This window comes from Carcharodon carcharias, chromosome 16, assembly GCF_017639515.1.
Source record: "Carcharodon carcharias isolate sCarCar2 chromosome 16, sCarCar2.pri, whole genome shotgun sequence".
In the NCBI taxonomy this organism is placed as follows: Eukaryota; Metazoa; Chordata; class Chondrichthyes; order Lamniformes; family Lamnidae; genus Carcharodon; species Carcharodon carcharias.
Window position 1 is genome coordinate 93,459,133 of NC_054482.1, and position 26,198 is coordinate 93,485,330.

Sequence of the window (26,198 nt, forward strand, 5' to 3'; positions counted from 1 at the left end):
TCATACCCTTTGATCCTTTTCGTCCCAAGAGCTATATCTAACTCCTTCTTGAAAACATGCAATGTTTTGACCTCTACTACTTTCTGTGGTAACGAATTCCACAGGCTCACCACTCTCTGGGTGAAGAAATTTCTCCTCATCTCAGTCCTAAATGGTCTACCCTGTATCCTCAGACTGTGACCCCTAGTTCTGGACACCCCACCAACGGGAACAGCTTTCCTGCATCTATTCTTTCTAGCCCTCTTAGAATTTTATAGGTTTCTATGAGATCCCCCCTCATTCTTCTGAACTCCAGCGAATATAATCCCAGCCGACTCAATCTCTCCTCATATGTCAGTCCCGCCATCCCAGGAATCGGTCTGGTAAACCTTCGCTGCACTCCCTCTATAGCAAGAATATCCTTCTTCAGATAAGGAGACCAAAACTGCACACAATATTCCAGGTGTGGTCTCACCAAGGTCCTGTATAATTGCAGGAAGACATCCCTGCTCCTGTACTCTTATCCTCTCGCTATGAAGGCCAACATACCATTTGCCTTCTTTACCGCCTGCTGCACCTGCGTGCTTACCTTCAGCGACTGGTGTACAAGGACACCCAGGTCTCGTTGCACATTCCTTTCTCTCAATATATAGGCATTCAGATAATAACCTGCCTTCCTGTTTTTGATTCCAAAGTGGATAACCTCACATTTATCCACATTATACTGCATCTGCCATGCATTTGCCCACTCACTCAGCTTGTCCCAATCACACTGAAGCATCTCTGCATCCTCCCCACAGCTCACCCTCCCACTCAGCTTGTGTCATCTGCAAATTTGGAGATATTACATTTAGTTCCCTCATCTAAATCATTAATATATATTGTGAATAGCTGGGGTCCCAGCACTGATCCCTGCGGTACCCCACTAGTCACTGCCTGCCATTTGGAAAAAGACCTGTTGATTCCTACTCTTCGTTTCCTGTCTGCTAATCAGTTTTCTATCCATCTCAGTACACTACCCCCAATCCCATGTGCTTTAACTTTATACGCTAATCTCTTATGTGGGTCTTTATCGAAAGCCTTCTGAATATCCAAATAAACCACATCCACTGGCTCCCCCTCATCAACTCTACTAGTTACATCCTTGAAAAATTCCAGTAGATTTGTCAAGCATGATTTCCCTTTCGTAAATCCATGCTGACTCTGTCCGATTCTGCCATTGCTTTCCAAGTTCTCAGCTATTAAATCTTTTATAATGGACTCTAGAATTTTCCCCACTATTGACATCAGGCTGACTGGTCTATAATTCCCTGTTTTCTCTCTTCCTCCCTTTTTAAATAGTGGGGTTACATTAGCTACCCTCCAATCTGTAGGAACTGTTCCAAAGTCTATAGAATCTTGGAAGATGACCACCAATGCATCCAGAATGTCCAGGGCCAGTTCCTTAAATGCTCTGTGATGTAGATTATCAAGCCCTGGGGATTTATCAGTCTTCAATCCCATCAATTTCACCAACACCATTTCCCTACTAATACTGATTTCTTTCAGTTCCTCCCTCTCACTAAACCCTGTGTTCCCCAACATTTCTGGTATGTTATTTGTGTCCTTCTTTGTGAAACCAGAACTAAACTATGTATTTAGTTGGTCAGCCATTTCTTTGTTCCTCTGTTTCTGACTGTAAGACATTTGTCTTCACCAATCTTTTGCCTTATCGAACATCTTTTGGAAATCCAAATATATTACATCTACTGGTTCCCCTTTTATCTATCCTGCTTGTTACCTCCTCAAAGAATTCTAATAAAATTGTCAGGCATGATTTCCCTTTCATGAAGCCATGCTGATTCCGCTTGATTATATTATGTATTTCTAAATGCTCTTCTACCACATCCTTTATAATAGACTCTAACATTTTCCCAATGACAGTTGTTAAACTAATGGGCCTCTAGTTACCTGTTTTCTTTGTCTCCCTCCGTTTTTGAACAATGTGTTACATTGGCCCTAGTCAGCCCCTGCATCAGCAGGTCAACTGTTCACTGACGTATATTGACTACCGGTCCAACAACACCTCAATATTCTCACCTTGTGTTCAAATCCATCCACAGCCTCATCTCCCCCCTCTCTATTTTTATAACCTCCAACAGCCGTACAAAATTCCAGGAGCCCTGCACCTCTGACTCTGGCCTCTTGAAAATCTTCAATTTTAATTGCTCTACCATGGATGGCCATGTCTTCAGCCTGAAGCTTTGGAATTCCCTCCCAAAATCCCCTTGCTGCCTCAGTCTCTCTCTCCTCCTTTAAGTTGCTCCTTAAAGCTTTCACCTAGCTTTTGGTCATTTGTACTCATATTTCCTTAAGGGTTTGGTGCCAAATTCTAATTGGTAATGTTCCTGCGAAACTTTTTGAGATATTTTGGGTTGGATTTTTGCAGAGTCAGAGAGACTTCACGAAGCTTTGAAAATGGCAGAGGGGACCCGATTCTGGGGTTTCTGCCCCCATTCCCAACACCCCCAGTTTTTACTAGTGGGGAGAAGGGTGCGGGCAGTGAGATGGCACCCTGCACTCCCGACCTGGCCAGCTCCATTGCATCTGTTAGACCCCACCAATTTTCGTTGGAATTGGGCCAGGTTCTCAAGGACTCATGGTTCACAGTCCCTCAAAGGTGTCTTGAACCATAGTCTAGATGTGGGAGCCTTTTGTTAACTTCAAAAGGTGATACCCCATGCCCCCAGTGCCAACTCATGCCCCCCATCCAGCTCCATACCAATCTATACACCTCCATCCACCCCCAAAGGCCCCTCATATTCCAGTGCCACCACATGCTCCCCATCCACCACCAATGACCCCTCATACCCTCTATGCCAACACATGCCCTCCACCCACCCCAATGGTTCCCATACCCTCCATGCCACTCAATGCCTCCATACCCTCATAGCACTTCCATGCCCATTCACCCAATATAAACTCTAGACAGAACCAGCTAACAATGGCATGTGTGGAAAGTCTTTAAAAAATGGCCATTCATAACTTTCCTTAAAAACCTGCTGTTGCTACAACACCATAAAAGTGTCAATCAACCATACCTTTAAATTATCAACAGTAGAAACTATAAGTACTTGACACCTCTTTATCTTGTGTAAATAAACGTTGAACCATTGACAAAATACGTCTAAGAAAGATAGCTGTCAATCAAGCAAGGTTTTCCCTTGTGTTCATCTGTTTCACCAAACTAGTGGAAGTCTGGACTTTCAACCAAGCCTCATTATGCATTCTCTTCCACTTGGTGTTCAAAATACAAGGGAAGCAGTGGGAAAGTTCACCCTAAAAATGCAATGGGTGGGGACTGAGGCTAGGGGAATTCAAGGCTACCTGGGAAAGGAATTGCAAAGGGGAAAGAACAATTTTAAACCTGTCAGCAAAGGAATACTTCATGAACTGGGAAACAGGAAAACTTGAAGTCACTGGGGTAATGAATTGATTGCAAATGAATGTGGCGATGTGGAGTCTCCAGCTTAAGGCTGTGTAAGTTCAGGAGCTACTAAATAGGGAAAAATGTAGTGGATGCTATTGTAATGAAGGCTGTATTAACTGGATAATTTAACACTAAACAGTGTTATTTCATAAGAAGATTTGCATTTAGGTGTTATCACACCTCAAAGTGTTTCACGTACATACTGCATAGTGACTGTATTAAAGACAAACATGCAACCATTTTTGCACATAGTAAGATCCCAAACAGTAATGAATGACTAGAATTTTTTGTGCTTTTTATGACCTTAGGACATCCCAAAGTAATTTACATTCAATGAAAAACTTTGGAAGTGAAATCACCGTTATAATGAAGGAAATGTAATGAGGTAAATGATCAATTAATTAGGGGAACGCCAGGACTGGGGGATGAAGGTCTTGTGGTGCAGTGTTAGTGCCCCTACTTCTGGGCCAGAAGCTCCAGGTTTAAGTCCCAATTCAGGACTTGATGGCCGTGGAAGGTGTGTGCATAATGTGGCCAACCAGATTGATTATCACCCTGTAAATCCTTCTAAAATACCTGATGGCAGGCAGTAAAAAGCAGGAGAGTTTCCTGGTCATCCAGGAGGCAGCAGGCAATGGCAAACCACTGCACTACTTTGCCAAGCATAATCATAGACCAGTCCAATGAAAATCCACCGTTGCCAATGCCCTTTGAGGGCATGGAGGACTAGGGAGATACTCTAAACAGCAAGCTTTTACAGAAGTTATGCATGGCTGTTTTTTAAGTTTTTCCACGTGTGCTATTGTTACTATAGGGTTCACTGGTTCTGTATGGAGTGTATACTGGGTGAATGGGCATGGAAGTGCTATGAGTTGGCATGGAGGGTGTGAGGTCATTGACAGTAGGAAGAGAGGTTTGGCTTGGCACGGAGGATATGAGGAGCATGGGGACTGTGTGGAGGGGTGAGGGAACGTGAGGAGGGCCTAATATTGAATGACATAACTGGGCCATGGTCCCAGAGAAGCAAGGCAGGCCTTTTAACCAGCTTGCCTCAGCACTCAGCAGCCCCTAAAGCCACTTCCGAACGGTTTCTGGGGGGTGGTGGGCCCAACTCCAGTACACAGACACCACCCCCCCCCCCCCCCCCCCCCCCCCCCCACAATCCCCCACCCCAGAATAAAAATCGTGCCTTTTGAGGCACTTTCTCCTGAGGCGGGCATGCCAAACCAGGAAATTTCCTGACCCATCCTCTACCTGCCTCTCAAATGAAAATCCACCCCCTTATTACATTAAAGGCACTTTATAAATGCAAGTTGTCATTACGTACATGGAAGAAGTGCCCGTGAATTCATGGTACACACTAGGTGTCCCCCTCGACAGGAAGGCAGCTAGGAATTGCAGCATCCTTCTGTTCCATTGGCAGTCAGTTGAGGCCTAAGACATAAGAAATCATTCTTCCTACTTTTCTAAGTGCAATCAATCAGTCGTAGATTGATCACCCTCAGGACACGGCGGTGTGAATCCACTTACACCGCCGCAGGATAGGTAGAAATATGATTTCTAGTTAGGGTGTCAGCCCATCTCTCCTGCCTCTTATAATCCTATCAGGACCAGGGGAAGGAAGTACCCACGTCCAAAGGCCATGTCACAATTTTTCATTGCATTTGCAAAGAGTTGGTGACCCAGAAGAAATGGATCCCTGATCAAATCCCTTCTCCCAGCCAGATTGTGTGAATTTTCACTCGCTTATGTGCTTACATTCCCTACATCATAATAGTGGCGACATTTCAAAAGTGCTTCATTGGTAAAACGCTTTGAGATGTCCAGTGGTCATGAAAAGTGCTTTATAAATGTAAGTTTTCCTTCCTTGCTTCTGTCCTTAAAATTGTAATCTGAATGAATGGTTGTTTCCTGAATTTAAGTTTGAACAGGCCATGATTGTGTCTGTTTTTGTTTTTTGTCTGATGTCACTTTGTTCAGCCTCACATCCTCTGCGGCAAACACGTGGAAAACAACTTCCATTGATTTTAAACTCACTCCCCCTCAATTGCACACTGAAGGATCCCTAACTCAGATTGGCGAATTTAATCGGTGAGTTGTACATATTTTCTAAATTTATGTCTTTTCATCTAATTGTAAACATCTCTAACAGTTGTCATTAATGTTCTCTCACCATTTCTCTGCATCTCTCAGTTCCTCTGGCTCTCTTTTCTCTCTAAGTGCTTTGTTGTTATGGAAACCCAAGCAGGTTTTTTTTATGCAGCAGGATGATTGGCCCTAAGGTCTTTTACTAGAATGACTTAATTTAAAACCAGTATGGGGTTGATTCATTTAAGTCAATTTATATGCAAAAGGGAGAACAAAAATATCAATAATAAATCAACTGCCAAGTTCCAGAACTCTAGTATTTTAATTCTCATTGATGGAATAAAATTTAATAATTAACTATAAAAGTTAATGATTGTAGGATTCATTATCTTCTAGGCTCTGTCTGTGGCAGTGCTGGGTTAGTTATGCAGCGTTTAGTCTCATACTTCCTCTCCTGCTATTGTTATAGGTAATAACGTCTGCAAGCTGTCATTCGAGGCTGATTTGCTGCAATTTTTTTCTCTCCCACTGGCAGGCAGGTGATTTGGTGAGGTGGAAGTTGGTCCTCTTTGCGCCCATTTTATGGGCATAAAACAGGCGCAACACAGCCCAAAGTTGGGGACCACTGCCCTACACCCCTAGTGTGGGCTCTGTCACAGAAAGCAGTCTGCATCAGGCCTGCGCTGATGCAGCCTCAGCAGCTGCTGCCAACAGAAGGTTAGATAAAGGTTGCTCTGTGTGGAGCCAGGAGCAGCAGGAGTGTCCACCCTGGCTGCACATATTCACCACCTCTACGCCCTCCACCTTCTGGGAATTACCTCCTGGCCACCACTGCTGGTGAGGCCTATGGCCTTAGCGGTCGTATAGGCAAAGGGTAAAAGCTGCATGCAGAAGTGCGATAATGGCACTGGCAGCTCGCCCGAACTAAACAAATCAGCTCAATTATCAGGCAAGTTTGGGGCTCCTGGTTGGAAAGTGGGCTCTGGTGACCCAAAAATGGAGCCATAATTCATTTCTAATCCAGTGCGATCCGTCTTTCTCCAAGTTAAAAGAGAGTGGGTGGAATCGTCCCAGGTTTGCACTAATTCCGTTTTATCCAATGGCTGCAATAGCAGCTTCTCTCACTGTATCGCCCCAAACCCACCGCATTAATTATGCGTTCCCAGGAAACACACTGTTTCGATGGCAGGCAGGCTCTCATTCGCCCACCGCGCCATCACCTTACTGCTTCATCACTCCAGGCACCACATTTAATAGTGCAGCCGCTCACTCACCACTCAGTGCTCCCAGCCCAGGAGTGCTGCACAGAAGACAGGGTGGCCCCAAAAGACAAAAAAAGACAGCTGCCCCCTGGTTTAATGACATGCCCCTCAAGCACCTTTTCGATGCCATGGAGGCCCACCTCTACCCCTGCTCTGGCCACAGGGGGGGCAGCAGCATCACCAATCCAGCATGGGAGGAGGTAGCAGCAGTGGTCAGCGCCAATGCCCTGCATAAGAGTACAACTACCCAGTGCTGCTACAGGGTAAGTCACTCTTTTCATCACTCTCAACTCACACTCACAAACCCATCACACATCCACAGAGATCTCATATCCTGAAGGGACACGAACTCTCACACACGCCCTCACATCTCCATCAGGCTCATATCCTCTGGAGCTCGCATCCTCATCCTGTCCATGGTTCCACTCACCACACACAAACATTCCACGCAGTGCCATATGTCCTGCTCACACTCTCTCCATCTGTTTCCAGGCGAAACCTGCTCACATCAGCAGAGAGAGGTCCCAGACTGAGGGTGGAATGGCCCACATTAGGCCCCTCACTCATTTTGAGGAGCGTGCCATTGTGCTGACTGGTGAGGACGTGGACTGTGCCCGTGGTGACAGTGAGGTCAGCAGTGCACACCCTCGTGAGGATCCTGCACCACAACATCCCTCTCTCAAAGCAACTGTAAGTGCTCTCTCTCCTGCTTTTGACTCTGCTGACATGCACTAATTATTTCTACTTTGGTTCACAGGGAGCTCAGCCAAGTGACCGACACCCTCAGTCAGCCAGTCCCTCAGCTCCATCCACGTCCTCACCTCCAGTCAAGAGGACTCATCCTCCATTGAAGAGCTGGAAGTAAGCAGCCTGGAAGACCCATCACAGCGCTTACCCACACCCTGCACCAGCACAGAGACACACACCTCAGTGGGATCTAGACCTAAAGCAGGCTCAAGTTCACAATCTGGTGGTCACTACATGGACACGTGTCCGCCACATAAGGAGGCTGGTTCAGCTGAGCACCCCGGCACTTGGAGGGCTGCTGGGGGAGAGGCATCTGTGAGGCCTGAGTCAGATGATGAACCTCTGGATTTGGCCTTCCAACTCATCCTAGAGAGTCAGCAGAAGACATGGGAACATCACACAGAGCTGTCGGAAGCCCACAACAGAGTGGCTCGTGCGTCAGATGAGTGCGCCCACCTGCTCTCTGATAAAGTGGTACCCACACCTGTGCACATGAAGGTCTCCATGGGGAGGATAGAGGATGCTATGGAGACCATGGTCCAGTAGGACACGGAGTTGTGTGCAGACCTGCTCCATCATGGGATTCGTGGTTGAATTCCTACAGTGGCAATACAAGAGGGGAAACAAAGCACCTTGACATCCCTCCAGGTTCTCCTGCCCTTCAAGGAGTCAGGCCGGAGCTCCCGGGTAACCGAAGGGAGGAGGAATGGCAGCTGGACACCCCGGGACATCCGCTCAGTAATCTCAGAGGCTGTCCTCTCCCTCCGAGTCCCCTTTGCCTGTGACCCCCTCAACCTCATCCACTGTCACTCCAGAGGGAGCAGCTGGCCCACAAGTGATTCTGGAGGGAGAAGGGTGTGTGTGTGTGTGTGCGGCAGGGCCTTTCGGAAACTCGTGCAGCCTCTCTCCCATGCACGTATCACACTCGCCTCAAAGGCCTGAGCATTTTCAATGCTGTCTGCTGGGGGTTCGCTTTCAGTTGTCCATCTGAGCTGACCTGCACCTCCACCCACCCACTGATCACACTCCCATTCTGCACCTGATCTTACCCAGCATGGTGGTGATATAGTTTTTCATTCACCCACCCACAACCCCCACCCCCACCACCCCCCGCCCCCGTCTTTTCCAGTCACCCATTTCCTTTTCCCCATCACAGTTGACCCTCCAGCCATCACCTTCCAACTCCCCTCCGTGACTTACCAGCCACAACCATTTTCCTTCAGGGATGTCCAGGTGAACATGCACGTTCCCTTCCTTCCCAAAAATCCCAACCCATCCCTGACCTCCTCCTTCCCAGGGTCCGTGTCTGCCACCAAGTCCCTACCAACCACCCTCTCCATCCCTTCTACCGATATTGTCAAACCCTCCCCACCCCCCACCCTACTGCCTCACTCTGCCTCATTCTCAGCATTCCTTTGTTCCATGCCCGCCCTCACTTCACTCCCCAGGAAGCAGTCATGGACTCATCAAAACCCTCCCTTGCTCGTTCACCTAAACATCCCACCCCCTCTGGACCACCCCCCCTCCCCGCTTGGAACTCCTTCTTCACCATTCCCCCCCACCCAACCCTCCAGATCAGTCCTTCCTCCTTCCTGACTCCTTCAGACACCTTACTACTTCCGCCACCTTTATTCCTTCCTTGCTCCCGACTCTTTCCTCCAGCCTTACTCCTTCCTCCTTCCCGACTCTTTCCTCCCCCCAGACTCTCTCCCCTCCCCACACTCCTTCCACCCCCTGGACTCATGTCCCTCTCAACACTCATTTCTCCCCCTGGACTCCCTCCCCTCTACACACTCCTTCCCTCCCTCTGAACTCCTTCCCTTACACCTTACCCCCCTCCCCTTATAACTACCTTCCCAGTTACTGTCCTCTTCCCTTGTTACCTCCCCAGCACTCCTTAACCCCCTCCCAACCTCCACCGCCGACACCTTTGTTCCACCCCTCCCAAAATCACTTCCCCCACCTGCCATCGACACCTCTTCCTCTCCCATTCAATCCTAGACCTCCCGGTACATCTCCCTCTCCCAAACACAGCTGGACCTTCCTCTCCATCCCCCTCGACAAACATCATCCATTGTGAGCAGATCCCCAACGGTGACGTTCCAACTTCCGTGAGCTGCTTCGCAGCGGAGCCATATCCATGAGAATCCACCCAACATGCCTCGGACGCTCCTCCAGTGTACCACTGCTGTTGGGCTTCAGCATCTCCTGCTCCTCGGATGTCTGCGATGTGAGCATGTGGTAAGTCACAACTTCTGCACCTCACGGTTGTCAAGACCTGTTCTGCACCAACGTACAATCACGCCGACATGGGGGGACGATCCAGTGGGGGTGGGTGTTGGGGTGCGGGATGATTCCGGCAGGCTGGCCTTATAATGATATGCAGATATATTACAATGAGCTTCCCAATGTCCGGTGGTGGGAAACACAGGCCACCATCGACAGGCTGAGTGGATGATTACAAACTAGTTTCACAATGTCGTGAAGCTGATTTCTGGCTTTCTCGTCATATTGTCTGCTCACTCCACCAAGTATAGCCAACGGCAGTAGGCATGGAAAATTCCACCCAGTGAGTGCATTTCTCTCTAACATTAGTTAGTCAGTTAGCATGTATCCTCTCTCATGTATCCTCTCACATAGGTGATGTGTCAGAGACTGACTCCTGTGAAGTTCCTTCTAGTGAGTCCAATTTGCATTTAAAAATAGCTTTAAATTAGTTAGACTGACTTTTTGCAAGTACGAGTTTAACAATAAATCCACAAGGCTTTAACTCTGCACCTGGGGATTTTTGTGGCTGTTCTGAAGAAATATCTATTGGGAATTTTCATGATTCATTAACCTTCACTACTAAAGCCTGAACAAAAGATGGACAAATTTATGTAGAAGATGGTTTGTCTCCTAGCAAATTTTAAACTATTAGTGCCCTTTAAAATAAGTGCACAAAATGGTGTAACTCAGTTGGTACATTGAAATAATCACAGTGGATTACCCACTGTGAAGGATAATAAAGTTCCATAACAGAATTCTCAAATGAATTTATATTTAGCAGAAAAATTGTGGAATACTTGTTGATTAATGAATATCATCCAAAAGAGAAGATTTTTATTCTCTGTTAAAATTGTTTAATAGGCCATTGAAAAATAGCAGTCCAACATATCTTCATTATACTGGCTTCCTGGTGTTTAAAACAATATAGAATGATTCATTAAATATGAGCACAAATTCTATGTGGCAATGGTGAATCATAGTAATTCAGTCATATCCTTCATTATATGTAATAGCTGTGCGGTAATGGTAATGCACAGAGCAATTTTAGCATCTTTATCTACCTGTGCTCAGTGACCTTTTGAGGATGAGGTTTCATCTTTGAATATTTCAAAGCTTTTTGCTGACACTTTTCCTTACATTTAGTTTGCAGTCTCAATGTTGTGTTCTCTACACTTCGCTGCCAACCTTTCCTGGCTTTTCCCAGAGTTGGTTAATCTGACCCATCGGGTAGAGGCAGCTGCCCAAGCTGGATTCAAGGCAGTGGAGGTGGCATGGCCGTACGATACTGAAGCGACAGAGTTAAGGAAAGCTTTAGAGAAGAATGGAGTGGAGATTATACTGATTAATACCCCACCAGGTAAACATATACTGAATTAATATCATACCCACATTGCATGTCCAACAAAGTGAATGATTAGGGTGGAGAAAGCATGGAGGCGAGGTAATCAACCCCTGATGTAACATTTAAATTCAATCATAAATACCTGGGTAGTGACTCTACTAATGTTATGTCCAATTAGTCCATTGGCTTTGGAAGCATCTTCAAAATCAATATTTATTGAATTTAAGCTACTGTCCTTGTTTGCAACTGGGATGTTACGCTCATTGGAAGAGCTATGAATGTCCAAGATGATAGAGCATTGGGTTTGCGCAATTCAGGATGATCAGGAGACCAAGGTCCACAGGATAGGCCAGCCCACCTTATCACCCTATCAGATTCATGTCTTGGGTTTTGCCATGTCACCCAGCTGATGCTCTCTGGGTATTCTTATTGTCCTTCCATCACGCAGCTCACTCGAATTCCTTTGGATTTTTCTGTGTTGTCTTTCTCATTTCCAGGAAATAAAGCAAGAGGAGAACTTGGGCTTGGAGCACTCCCAATGCAACAGGCTGAATTCCGAACAGGACTGGATCTCGCAGTGAAATATGCTAAAACTGTGGGCTGCAAACAGTGAGTGTCATTAAGATACTCTTTTAATAGGCACTTTGGCAACTGATGCATACAGATGTAGTTAACTGAGCGTGGCTTTGAGCAAGCCTAGAACAAGGAGAGGGAAGAGCAGGATAGAGAAGAGAGGAAGAGAACAGAGCAGGGTCAGGGAGAGAGGGGAAAACTGCAGATTAGGACCAAGGAGTCAGAGAGAAACTAGAGCAGCACAAAGAGAGGGAAAGACCTTGTGCAAGACCGGGGAGAGAGAGGGAGAGTGCCAGAGTGCAGGTTCAGTAACATACTCCTTGTGATTAATAGTTCAGTGTATTCTCTACATGTTCCTTCACAGAGCAACATAACTGAATTATAAAACAATGCTTACTGCGTTTATCTATGTACCAGCAGGACTAGTCACTAATTTCCCCGGGGGTCGTACCCTGGAGGGATCTCAAAGGAAGTGCTGGTGGACCTCCTTAGAAGTCCCCATGTGAGGACTGCATGTGAATTGTCCAGGAAGTTTAAACATCTGATGGACAATTACCATGTTCCTGGAGCCGTATAATACTCCGATTTAAATCAGAGGCTTCAGATGGTTCCGACTCCCTCAGCAGAATTGTTACCCAGGAAAAGTTAAAAGGATTAAAACTACTTCTAACTCCTGGGTAACTATGCTACTGACCCACCGCACCTTCCCCCCATGCTTCACTGAAACCCCTGACTACACCCTTTGACCACTCCTCCACACCCCCTGACTACCCCTCCACAATCTCTGACTGCCCCTCAAACCTCTGACAACCTTCCCTCCCTAACCTCATCCCTGAATAACCCCAACGACTCCCCTGACCCGCCCACCGATTACTCTCCTGACCCGCAGACTACCCTTCCCACACCCCCAACTATCCCTCCCACCCCCAACTACCCTCACGGTCCCCCACCCCGAATACCCCCTACCACCCAAATACCCTCCAGACCCCCCAACTACTCCACACCCTCCGATTCTCTTCCCAACCCCCTGACTATCCCCCAGAAACTCCAACTATCCTCCCAGCACCCTGACTGCCTCCCTGACACCCCAACTACTCCCCAGTCCTACCCGACTACCCCCCTACTCCACCCCACGACTAGCCTCCTCATACACCCTTCCAACCCTGACCCACCCAATCCCCCTGACCCCAACTCCCCAGACGCCAACTCCCCAGACTTACCCCCACTCCTTTACCCATTTACCTTATACACTTAACTTCTCCCTGTCTTTAAATTTACCTGGTTTACGGCAGCTAGTGCTGTTAAAAGGCTTCCCTTCCCCCAACGATGCTGCCCTGCACTGGAAGGACTTGGGAACCAGGTCTGCTGGACATTTCTCACCAGGCCTGGGACAGAGGTCCAGGTGTGAAAAATGCAGCTATTGAAGGAGCAGAGTGCCACTCCGACTGTGATTGCCACTCCATGGAATTTCTGGCCCAGGTTGCTGTTTTCCTGATTTGGAAATGGATACGATGTCAAACATGGCAAACTGTTTCACCTGGTGCAGAACATTAGAACCAGAGAAGATGGCTTGAGCTTGAAAGGGATTTAAATTCAAAACTAACCTGCGGTAACAATATTTTTGCGAACGTGCGGTAACTCGATGGAATAGGCTCCCTATAAGGAGATGGTGGAAGCAGATGGTATTGGTTTATTTAAGTGCACATTAGATAGACTTCTTTCAGAGAATGCAAAGTTGGGATACAGAGACATGATAATGTGCTAAATGTCACATGCTTGGCTGGATTAGATAAGTTTAGACCCATAGCTCTCCATCAATTTTCCTTACCTTTTGCCAGGACTACTGTAGATCAACTGGAAAAGACTAATTGCTGTGATTAGTCAGCAACTTCATTATTGTTATATCATATGACTACCAGGATGGTAGGAGACAAACTAAATGAACTTTGGTTGTTTTTTTGTACAGGCAGTTCCTACACTCCTAGTGAACTCCTGACCTGGACTACCAATCCAGGAAATGTGAGTTGAAATGTGAGAAAAAAAAAAGTGATAGTTTGCAAATTTAAAAAATTCAGTTTAAAACATGGAACTTTTTTATTCGTTCATGGGATGTGGGCATTGCTGGCTAGGCCAGCATTTATTGCCCATCCCTCCTTGTTCAGAGGGCATTTTTTAAAGAGACAACCACATTGCTGTGGGTCTGGAGTCACACATAGGCCGGACCAGGTAGGGACAGCAGATTTCCTCCCCTAAAGGGCATTAGTGGAGACCTTAATGAATTAGTGACCCAGTTAGGTTTCATGGTCAGCATCAGACTTGTTTAATTCCAGATTTTTATTTAATCCAAACTTCACCATCTGCCGTGGTGGGATTTGAACCCAGGTCCCCAGAGGATTACCCTGGGTCTCTGGAATACTGGCCTACTGACAAAACCACTATGCCTCCACCTCCCCTGTACCCAGAGTATTAGTCAGAAAAGTGACGATGAAGCGATTGCATTGTTGTTAGAATCCATCTGGTTCACTCATGCCCCCTAAAGAAGGAAATCTGCCATCCTCACCGGTCAGGCCTATATGTGATTTCATTCCCACATCATCTTGGTCAACTCTTAACTTCCCAATGAAAGTGGACTAACAATTAAGCCGCTCAGTTGTATCAAATCAGGGCAACTAGGGATATGCAGTAAATACTATCCATGCCAGCGACTTCCATATCCTGAGAATGAATTTAAGACATTACTGCAGTCTGAAAGGTAAATTTTGAAGTGATGAAGTGTAATATCAGTGAGAATATTTTTTAAGCAGCACTGAAATTCTTTCTGTTCAAGGATCCATTTGATGGCAGGACGTGTTCCAGTGGGCCTAGACAGAGCATCTGTTACCAAGGCGATGGAGGCCACATTTATAGAAAATCTGAAGTATGCTGCCGACATCCTCTCAAAGGTAGCAGTCTAACAGAACAGTACAAAGACAAAAACTAATGATTCTGTGAAGCGTGGTGATATCTGTTGTGCGGAGTGACTATTAATGGACACTCCTCCTCCCCTCTCCTTCACTATAAATCTGTTCTGAAGAAGCGCCTTTAATCCAGAGTACATCTCAGTCTCTGCAGTTCACTGAATTAAGTTCAAATTTAAGAACCTGTCCCAGTAGGACTGTGCCTGTGTAGTTAATGGTAAAAGCAATTGGCCTGGGGTTGTTACTGTAGCTGATGAGATTAGACATTGGTAACAAACTTAGCACTATTGAAATAAAAGCAGTAAATGCTGGAAATATCCAGCAGATCAGGCAGTATCTATGGAGAGAGAAATACTGGGAACTGCTTCTGTGCTATCTATGAATATAGTTATTGAGATTGGCTGCTGGTAACGGCCCTAAACGTTATTGATGTTGGTGGTTAGTAAGATTAGACATTAGTAATTGCACTTAGCACTATTGAGCTAGTGTCCCTAACTTAAAATTTTGATCTTTAAATCTGTTTTTGTTATTTTCCCCTCTTTTGTCCTTCCCTGCACAGTTGTATCTGGAGTACACAGGCTTTCCCCTATGTGCCCCAGTGCCCTTTTACAGTGGGCTGTACTATACTGACTTCTTGATGGAGGGCTGGTTGGTACTGTATTCTCTCAACCTCCCAAAAATATGTAATTCTCTTCTTTTCATCCTTCCCTCAGCCTAAGCACCTGAACTTAACTCTAAATGTGTCCCTTTATTCAGGAAGGGCTTCTAGGGTTGATTGAACCTATTAACACTCGAATCACAGATCCTTGTTACTTCCTGAATACTCCACACCAAGGTAAGAGTGAATCTTGACTGTAGACAGCTGCACTGGGGGTCTGTAAAATACCCCAGGGAGTCAGCTTACTCATTAAGAAGTGTAAAAAATTGAGTTTAAATTTACTCAGGTGCCGAGCGTGAGGAATGGAGACACAAATGTCACACAATATGATCACCTCTGGCTGCCTTTCATATGAGGCCACTTATTGGTGGACAATAAATGAATTTGGAAACAATAAGCCACTTATTAATATATTAAAAAGCTTATGTCTGTGAATACTTTTGTCCACATTTCCTATTTCCATATTTATGATGGAAAATTCCTATGTAAATCTGTCACACTGTAATTGTGCCGTCCTGCCAGTGGCGGCACTGTCGATCCTCATTTTTCTGTCTTCCCACTCCTTAGCCTGTTTTCCAAAAAAACTTTTCTACTTCACAACACTTGTTTCTCCATTTCCCAAATTGCTGTAAGTTTTTCTAATGATAAATTATCATATAAAGTCTAAGTATTATACAAAGTAAATACAGAACAGGAGTGTTCCTCTTGAGTGAAAGATCTTGGGCATGAAAAATACAGGGCAGAATTTTCTGTCCCCTTGGGCGTGGGTGTCATGGCGGATGTGAGCAGACAAAATGGCGGGAAGGCCAAAAATCGGTTTCACGCCATCATGAAACCAGCTTGTGACCGCACGCTCTGCCTGTCAATAGCGGGCCACATTTCCCATTGCTGGAACATCGGGAACATCGTTTAAATAAATCTGCATATCTGTCACGCTGGATAATCCAAGCAATCATGCCGACATGTTTCACAACTGAACATAAGCGACATGCACCTGGCGAGATGCACTTCACTCAGGACTTTGAGGCTTCTTTACCCACCTTGCTTTGGGCAGCACTCACAGTCAACAACCCAGTCTCCGCAGGCAGCACCACATCGCTTTTAGGGGCACTCGTGGACAGGTCTCTACTTACGAGACCAGCTGTAGGCGGGGGTGGCTTTTCAACTGGCTGCAGAGCTATGGCTCGCTTGGGGAAGAGGGAGAAGTGTCCTCAGGCAAGGGAAGAGGCTGCAAGGCTGGGGCATTACTGGGGAAGAGTGGGAGGTATCCGTGGAAGCACATGTTGATCTGTGCAAGTGGCTTCAAGATGGTGAGGGCTGAGGAGGCAGTCTCCAGAGGAGATGAGGACAAATGGACATGTGAGGGTGTGAATGCTCTTGAGCTGGCAGTGAATGAGATGTCAGTGAATGTGCGATGGGCTTGTGAGTGTGAGAGTTTAGGGTGATGAGATGGTTGCCTTCCATGGCGGCACGGATGGGATCATTCATCCTCCTTCGGCACTGGATGGTGAACTTCTTTTGTGCAGGGTTGGCACTGACCACCTCTGCCACCACCTCCCAAGCTGGAGGGTTGACACTGATGGGACTCTTGCGGCCAGAGCAGGGGTAGGGGACATCATGGCGGGCTCCAACAGTGTCCAGAAGACGTCCCAGGGACACATCACTGAATCAGGGGGGCTGCAGTCTTCTTGCCTTTCGGGGCCATGTCTTCTGTGCAGCAGCCCTGGGGCTGGAAGCACTGAGAGGTGTCTGCATGGCTGCACTTTAAATATGGCGCTCGGCGTGAGGAAGCGGCGAGTTGGTGGGCGAATGAGAGGTCACGTTTCACGGGAATGCATGATTAATGAGGCAGGATTGGGATGATGTGGCGTGAAAATACGCCATTGCAGCCAGCATGTAAAACATCCTTGTTCCTGCACACTACCGCACTTAACGCATATCTGGGACCATTCCACCCACAGTCTCCGTAGGATCTGTTTATCTACTATCTAGGTATATCTACAAAATTCTACTCTATATCAACCAGTATAGTTGTAAAATTGAGAAATTAAGCATTTATGTGTGGTTTTTGATGCATTCATTACATTAAGTTAACTTTCATGCCACACAAGTTCCAAGCAGTGACCACCTCCAACAGGTGAGAGTACAACTGTCACCCCTTGATGTTCAACAGCATTATTATGGAAGATTTTTCCCCAGTGGCATTACCATTACTGAATCCTCCATCATCCTGGGGGTTACCATTGACCAGCTGAACTGGATTAGCCATATAAATACTGTGGCTAGAAGAATGGGTCACAAGCTGGGTAATCTTCCGTGAGTGACTTACCTCCTGACTCCCCAAAGCCTGTCCACCATCCACAAGGCACAGATCAGGAGTGTGATGGATTACTCTCCACTCATCTGGGTGAGTACAGCCCCGACAACACTCAAGAATCACACAGTGCAGAAGAGGCCCTTCGGCCCATCAAGTCTGCACTGACATGTGAGAAACACCTGACCTACCTTCCTAATCCCATTTGCCAGCTCTTGGCCCATAGCCTTGAATGTTATGATATGTTAAGTGCTCATCCAGGTACTTTTTCAAGGAAGTGAGGCAACCCGCCTCCACCACCCTCCCAGGCAGCGCATTCCAGACCATCACCACCCTCTGGGTAAAAAAGTTTTTCTTCACATCCCCCCTAAACCTCCTGCCCCTCACCTTGAACTTGTGTTCCCTCATGACTGACCCTTCAACTAAGGGGAACAGCTGCTCCCTATCCACCCTGACAATGCCCCTCATAAGAAGCTCAACACCATCCAGGACAAAGGAACCCAAATATTAGCATCAATCCACCACTTTCAAAATTCATTCCCCCCACCACTGGCACACAGTGCAAGCCATCTACAAGATGCACAGCAGCAACTTGCCAAGGCTTCTTTGATAGCACCTTCAAAACCTGCAACCTCTACCACAGCTGTATGTTCCACTCTCAAGTCACACACCTTCCTGACTTGGAACTGTGTTGCTGTTATTTCACTGTCACTAGGTTAAAATCCTGGAACTCCCTTCCTAACGGCACTTTGGATGTACCTACATTACAAGGTTGCAGCAGTTCAAGAAGGTGGCTCACCACCACCTTCTGAAGTTCAATTAGAAATGGGCAGTGAATGCTGGCCTAACCAGTGGCACCCACATCCTAGCAACAGATGTTTTAAAAATCATGTTTAGTGCATTTAAAAGGAGTAAATGATATCTGTCTCTCAGCTGTCACACAAACAGCATACAGTAAATCAACAGTCTTGAGATAAAAAGTAGAATCATTTAAATGGTGAATATATCGTTGGCAGTCCCTCAGAATCATGGATGACGTCCATCAGGCTTGGTGAGACTTCAGATGATTGAGGAGCCCAATTATGGATCCACATGTTCTTCCGCAGTGGGGGCACATTTTTGTACAGGGGAGTGGAAATCACGGCCTCGGGTTGGCTTCCTTCACCTTCCTCTGGTGCCACTGTTCCGCCTCGCTGTCGAGTCGCTGAGCCTCGAATTGGCTTGCGCCTTGATGGACCAGGTGATGCATTGCTGAGTGATCGGCAGCATTCTCCTCCCAGTCGGTGGTGTTAATACTTTAGGGCGACCTTGAGTATATCCTTATGCCTTTTCCTTTGGCCACCCTTTAAGCACTGGCCAATGGAGAGCTGTGAGAAGAGAAATTAGCGAGGGAGGCAGTTTTCGGGCATCTGGACGTAATGGCCCATCCATAGGAGTTGGTTCTGCAGGAGCAGGGCTTCAATGCTGGTGGATGCAGCGTTGTGCAGGACATCCACTTTAGTCCGGCAGTCCTTCCGTTTGATTCCCAGGATTCGACACAAGCACCACTGATGGAAGCTCTCAAAGATCTTAATGTGGTGTGGGTAGATAGTCCATGTTTCGCTGCAGTAGAGAAGGGGGTCAAGAAGATATAATATCTATAATGATTTTGGAAATTATTTTAAAATAGAGTTTAGTGGTGTCTGTGTCTATGTGTGTGTATTTGTATGACTTATTTGGATTAAAGCCAGCTGGTCTAGAGGCTTTGATGTGTAGAAGGGAAGTATGTTTGAAATGGTAATTAGATAAACATAGGGAAATAAAAACAAAAACAGAAAATGCTGGAAAAACTCAGCTGGTCTAACAGCATCTGTGGAGAGAAAAACAGAGATAACATTGAGTTCTTATGACTTCTTCAGACCTAAAGAGAAGTAAAAATGTGCTGAAATTTATACTGTTTAAGTGGGGTGGTGCAGGTGAAACTGGATAGAAGGCCAGTGATAGTTGGAGGCAAAGGAGAGATTGCCAAAGATGTCATTAACAAAAGGACAAAGGGGTGTTATTGGTAGTGGTTCTGGCTAAAGGAGGTGCTGATGGTGGCATTAAGATAAGAAAGCAGAATGTGATAATAGCAGAACAAGGGTAAGCGCTCTGGAAAGAACAACATGAACAAGTGACAGATGGCCCTTGTGGGGATGGAGTTGGGGAGGAGACAGTGGTGGGATAAAAGATCGAAAATAGGATAAAAGATGGGGCTAAAACAATGAACCAAAACAGTCATCACATGGGCCCCGGTTATGCCTGTCTCTTTAATGACTATGTGGAACATTCCTTGTTCCAGTCCTACTCAAGTCCCCTCCCACAATTTTTTTCTCGATATATTGATGACTGTTTCAGTGCCGCTACATGTTCTCGTCTGGACCTGAAAAAATTTATCAATTTTTCTTCCAATTTCCACCCCTCCATCACCTTTACATGGTCCATCTCTGACACTTCCCTTCCCTTCCTTGACCTCTCTGTCTCCATTTCTGGTGATCCCCAATATTCATTACAAGCCCACCCACTCCCTTAGCTACCTCGACTACAGCTCCTCACACCCTGCTTCCTGTAAGGACTCCATCCCATTCTCTCAGTTCCGTCGCATCTGTTTCGATGATGCCACCTTCCAAAACAGTTTCTCTGACATTTCTTCCTTCTTCCTTAACTGAAGGTTCCCACCCACTGTGGTTGACGGGGCCCTCAACCGTGTCCGACCCATCACCTGTGCCTCTGCCCTCACACTTTCCGCTCCCTCCCAGAACTGTGATAGGGTCCCCCTTGTCCTCACTTTTCACACCACCAACCTCCACATTCAAAGGATCATCCTCCGCCATTTCCGCCAACTCCAGCATAATGCCACCACAAAACACACCTTCCCTTCACCCCCCACCCCGTCAACATTCCATAGGGACTGTTCCCTGTGGAACACCCTGGTCCATTCCTCCAACACCTCACCCCCTTCCCATAGCACCTTCCCATGCAATCACAGAAGGTGCAACACCTCCCCCTTTACCACCTCCCTCCTCACCATCCAAGGGCCTAAACACTCCTTTCAGGTGAAGCAGCACTTCACTTGCACCTCCTTGTGGTCTACTATATTCGCTGCCCCCAATGCAGTTTCCTTTACATTGGAGAGACCAAACGCAGACTTGGGTCTGGGCCATGCTTTGCAGAACACCTTCGGTCTGTCCGCAAGCATGACCCAGACCTCCCTGTCGCTTGCCATTTCAACACACCATCCTGCTCTCATGCCCAACGCAAACTGGAGGAACAGCACCTCATCATCTAATTAGGCACTTTACAGCCTTCCTGACTTAACATTAAGTTCAACAACTTCAGAACATGAACTCTCTCCTCCATCCTCACCCCTTTTTATCCCCTTTTCTCAATATTCATTTTTATTTTTATATTTTTTCATCCACTTACTTTAATTTTTATTTTGATTTATTTTCATTTTTATTCATTGTTTTATCCCCACCTTTTATCCTATTTTCGATCTTTTTTCCCACCACTGTCCCCTCCCCCCACCCTCACAGGGACCATCTGTCACTTGTTCATGTCGTTCTTTCCAGGGTGCTTACCCTTGTTCTGCTATTATCACATTCTGCTTTCCTACCTTAATGCCACCATCAGCACCTCCTTTAGCCAGTACCATAACCAATAACACCCCTTTGTCCTTTTGTCCATGACATCTTTGTCAATCCCTCCTTAGCCCCCAACTATCGCTGGCTTTCTATCCAGCTTCACCTGCTCCACCCCCCCTTAAACAATATAAATTTCATCACATTTTTACTTTTCTTTAGCTCTGACGTAGAGTCATATGGACTCAAAGTATTAACTCAGTTTTTCTCCCCACAGATGCTGTCAGACCTGCTGAGTTTTGTCAGCATTTTCTGTTTTTGTTCCAGGTTTCCAGCATCTGCAGTATTTTGCTTTTATCATTGGGAAATAAAAGGTGAAGTGTAAAGGGGGCAATTTGTATTTTTAAATAGACCATTCAAAAGTGCAGGTGAAATGTTAAACCTAATGAGGTGAAGCTCAGAAACAACGTGTTTATTTTTTTAAAAGCTTACTAGTGAAGTGGATATTATGAAAAGGTATTATTGTTAGGAGATTTAAAGTTTAAAAAATCCTAATGACAATGAGAATTTGCATTCAAAGAGGAAAATATATATAAAGTAAGAGAAGAGTGTTGGTAAAAGGAGGATGGATTCTAAGATCTAAAGCCTCCAGCCTGTAAGCCTTAAGTCTGTCTGCAAGGACCCAGAGCTGAAAGAAACTGATTTTGAATACAACTGTCCAGGTTGTGCTTTGCCAGGGGTCTGTTTAAACCTGTGCTTTACTGTTGCCTTACCAGGGGTCTAACTGAGAGTCAGATTAATTAGGGGATTTTTGTAGTTATTACAGTAGCAATTTTGTAGACATATGTATGTGCTTACAATCTTTCTTGTATTAATAAATCTTAAATTTAGTTTTATAAAAAAACCGCCTGAGACTCGGTGGTCTGAATTCAAAACCTGCATCTCGAAACATACAAATTGCAAAAATAGGTTATGACAGTTGTTTCAAGTTTCCTTCTGGGATCTGAACAACTCAGCCTTTACCATTGGCTGTGTCATGATAGAGGGTGGTCAACATAGCAGCCTTATAAACCAGAACGTTTATTGACTTGCAAAGGTCCCTGTTGTCAAAGACATGGCGCAGTTTAAAGAAGGCAGCACTGGCACGGTTGACTCAGTGTTAGACCTCCTCATCGATGGTAGTCCCTTATGAGAGGCAGCTGCAGAGATAAGGGAAGTGCTGCACATACCCCAGAGCCACTCCATCTATGTGGATGGCGTGGGGGATGCTCAACTGGCCCGGGGCAGGTTGGTGAAGGACCTTCGACTTGGCGATGTTTAAGGACAGGCCAAGCCTCTTATACAAGGTGTTGAAGAGGTCAAGCGTCCTTTGCATGTCCTGTGCAGAATGAGCCATCAGGTAGCAGTCATCCGCAAACTGAAGGTCATGGATGTCTGTGGTGGTGAGTTTTGTTTTTGCCCAGAGGTGACCAAGGTTGAAGAGCTTCCCATCCAGACAATACTGAATGATGACACCAAGTTGTAACTCATCTCGGATGAGGTGGATGATGACATCAGCCTCTCAGGTGTAGTACACATGCAGCATACAATAAACCAAGTCTTGAGATAAAAAGTAGAATCATTGAAATGGTGAATATATACTAACATCATAAAATTGTAGCTTCCATTAGAATCTATTTTTTAATTGATATCTAGGTATTTTATTGCCATTTTTATTACAGTTTACTCTTAACTGAAAGGTACTGAAATCAAGTCTTTTTAAAGCCAAAATTACATATTAAATTCTCAGGAGTAGACCATATTCTATAACTGCGTTTGTGAGTTTTGTGATAATGCCCTTTGGGGAATTATGTTTACCTGGGATTGAAACCACATGGACACAGCTCTGTGTTTTATTTACTGTGGATTATATTTCAATGCTGCACTCTTAGCTCCTATGCTATACACCATGTGGCAGCAAGTGCACACAGTGCCAGCCGCTTTTTTAAAGTGACACTCCCTTGCACAGCATGTTCTATCAGTTACAATTATTTGGAGAGGATGCAGAGGGGATTTAGCAGCTGGTACCCAGTGCCAAGGGACCTCAGTCATGTGGGGAGACTGGAGAAGCTGGGATTGTTCTCCATAGAGCAGACAAGGTTAAAGGGATATTAGCTAGAGGCATTCAAAATTATAAAGGGTTTTGATACGAGTCGATGGGGAGAAACTGTTGTCATTGACAGGAGGCTCAGTAACAAAAGGATACAGATTTAAAATAATTGGCAAAAGAACCAGGGAAGAGAGGACGAGATTATTTTATGTGAAGAGTTGTTATAATCTGGAATGCACTACTTGAAGGGATGGTAGAAGCAGGTCCAACTTCCAAAATGGAATTGGACCTATATTTTAAAAGAAAAGGAAACATTTGCAGGGCTATGGGTAAAAAGCAGGGGACTGGGATTAATTAGATTTTCCAAAGAGCTGGCACAGGCATGATTGGCTGAATGAACACATTCTTTGCTGTATGATTCCACCATTATTTATTTTGCTAAAATAAACACTTGTCAGGGAGGTTATATTAATTTCTGCCTTCAATCACTCATGATGTACATACGAGTCTGCCTGTCTCCCAACAAAGTTCACAATTGCCACCTGTGATACAGCATGTCTGACATACAGAATGCAGCAGTCTTCTGCTACACTAGGTCCCAATAGAATAAAACCACTATCTTATGAAGCTTTTAAAGACTGCACAATAATAAAATTAGTCATAATGTGGTTTAAAATGGTGATGGAATTTGAGTGGTTTAATCTGCTGGTTAACAGCTGTTTCCCTTGCATCCACTGTATGCTGTTTAATAACAGATATACTGTTTATTTCAGCTGCGGGGATTCTGCAGCAAGTGGATAGGCCCAACCTGAAACTCCAATTGGTGAGTGATACTGTAAATAGAAAATAATTCCCCAACTTCCCAAGCTGCCAATGATTTAGGTTATGTAAGAATAATGGAGAGCAGCTTTGACTGGGAGGAGGACAGGGAACAGAAAACCTGATGAATCAGTAATCAAATCTCTTTTGATGAGGCACAGCAGCCAGCGTATTCATGTTCACTCAGAATGTTAATATCACACCCATGTCCAATTGCTGCTTTGTAATATGGGCAGAAATATTTCTCAGCAATCCACCTCAGGTACACTTCTACTGATCTTGTAGTTATCATGACAGAAATCTTAACCATTCAGTGAGTGCCTTATCTTGGCTAGAGGTGTCAGCAATAAGCATATCTGTGATGGCCTTCAAACTATCTCACAGTTAATTTCATTATTAATATTATCTCTGCTTTAGATGTTATGAATAACTAATAAAAGCAGGTGGCAGTGATCACAATGAGACTAACTGGCAATATTGAAGGATTTGCTACAAAACAGAAGTACCTGGAAAAACTCAGCAGGTCTGGCAGCATCGGCGGAGAAGAAAAGAGTTGACGTTTCGAGTCCTCATGACCCTTCAACAGAACTAGGTGAATCCAAGGAAAGGGGTGAAATATAAGCTGGTTTAAGGTGGGGGGGTGGTGGTGGCGTTGGGTGGGGGGAGAGAAGTGGAGAGGGTGGTGTGGTTGTAGAGACAGGCAAGCAGTGATAGTAGCAGATCATCAAAAGATGTCATGGATAAAAGAACAAAAGAGCACATAGGTGTTGCAGTTGGTGATATTATCTAAACGAATGTGCTAATTAAGAATGGATGGTAGGGCACTCAAGGTATAGCTCTAGTGGGGGTGGGGGGAGCATAAAAGATTTAAAAATAATGGAAATAGGTGGGAAAAGAAAAATCTATATAATTTATTGGAAAAAACAAAAGGAAGGGGGAAGAAACAGAAAGGGGCTGGGGATGGAGGAGGGAGTTCAAGACCTAAAGTTGTTGAATTCAATATTCAGTCTGGAAGGCTGTAAAGTGCCTAGTCAGAAGATGAGGTGCTCTTCCTCCAGTTTGCGTTGGGCTTCACTGGAACAACGCAGCAAGCCAAGGACAGACATGTGGGCAAGAGAGCAGGGTGGAGTGTTAAAATGGCAAGCGACAGGGAGGTTTGGGTCATTCTTGCGGACAGACCATAGGTGTTCTGCAAAGCGGTCGCCCAGTTTACGTTTGGTCTCTCCAATGTAGAGGAGACTGCATTGGGAGCAACAAATACAGTAGACTAAGTTGGGGGAAATGCAAGTGAAATGCTGCTTCACTTGAAAGGAGTGTTTGGGCCCTTGGACGGTGAGGAGAGAGGAAGTGAAGGGGCAGGTGTTACATCTTTTGCGTGGGCATGGGGAGGTGCCATAGGTGGGGGTTGAAGAGTAGGGGGTGATGGAGGAGTGGACCAGGGTGTCCCAGAGGGAATGATCCCTATGGAATGCCGACGGTGGGGGGGTGGTGGTGAAGGGAAGATGTGTTTGATGGTGGCATCATGCTGGAGTTGGCAGAAATGGCGGAGGATAATCCTTTGAATGTGGAGGGTGATGGGGTGATAAGTGAGGACAAGGGGGACCCTATCATGTTTCTGGGAGGGAGGAGAAGGCGTGAGGGCGGATGCACGGGAGATGGGCCAGACATGTTTGAGGGCCCTGTCAACGAGCGTGGGTGGAAAACCTCGGTTAAGGAAGAAGGAGGACATGTCAGAGGAAATGTTTTTGAAGGTAGCATCATCGGAACAGATGCGACGGAGGCGAAGGAACTGAGAGAATGGGATGGAGTCCTTACAGGAAGCGGGCTGTGAGGAGCTGTAGTCGAGGTAGCTGTGGGAGTTGGTAGGCTTGTAATGGATATTGGTGGACAGTCTATCACCAGAGATTGAGACAGAGAGGTCAAGGAAGGGGAGGGAAGTGTCAGAAATGGACCACGTGAAAATGATGGAGGGGTGGAGATTGGAAGCAAAATTAATAAATATTTCCAAGTCCGGACGAGTGCATGAAGCAGCAC

General features: G+C 45.8%; 1 protein-coding gene across 1 annotated transcript in view; it reads left to right on the plus strand.

Moving 5' to 3' along the window:
• Positions 1-26,198, plus strand: part of hyi (hydroxypyruvate isomerase) — a 45,200-nt gene that overhangs the window by 4,313 nt on the left and 14,689 nt on the right. Inside the window, exons 2-7 of the mRNA XM_041208538.1 lie at positions 5,429-5,539; positions 10,957-11,170; positions 11,653-11,764; positions 14,556-14,670; positions 15,442-15,520; positions 24,119-24,168. Coding sequence (XP_041064472.1) covers positions 10,969-11,170; positions 11,653-11,764; positions 14,556-14,670; positions 15,442-15,520; positions 24,119-24,168 — 558 coding nt within the window. The 5' untranslated portion in view covers positions 5,429-5,539; positions 10,957-10,968. The remainder of the gene's footprint in view (positions 1-5,428; positions 5,540-10,956; positions 11,171-11,652; positions 11,765-14,555; positions 14,671-15,441; positions 15,521-24,118; positions 24,169-26,198) is intronic.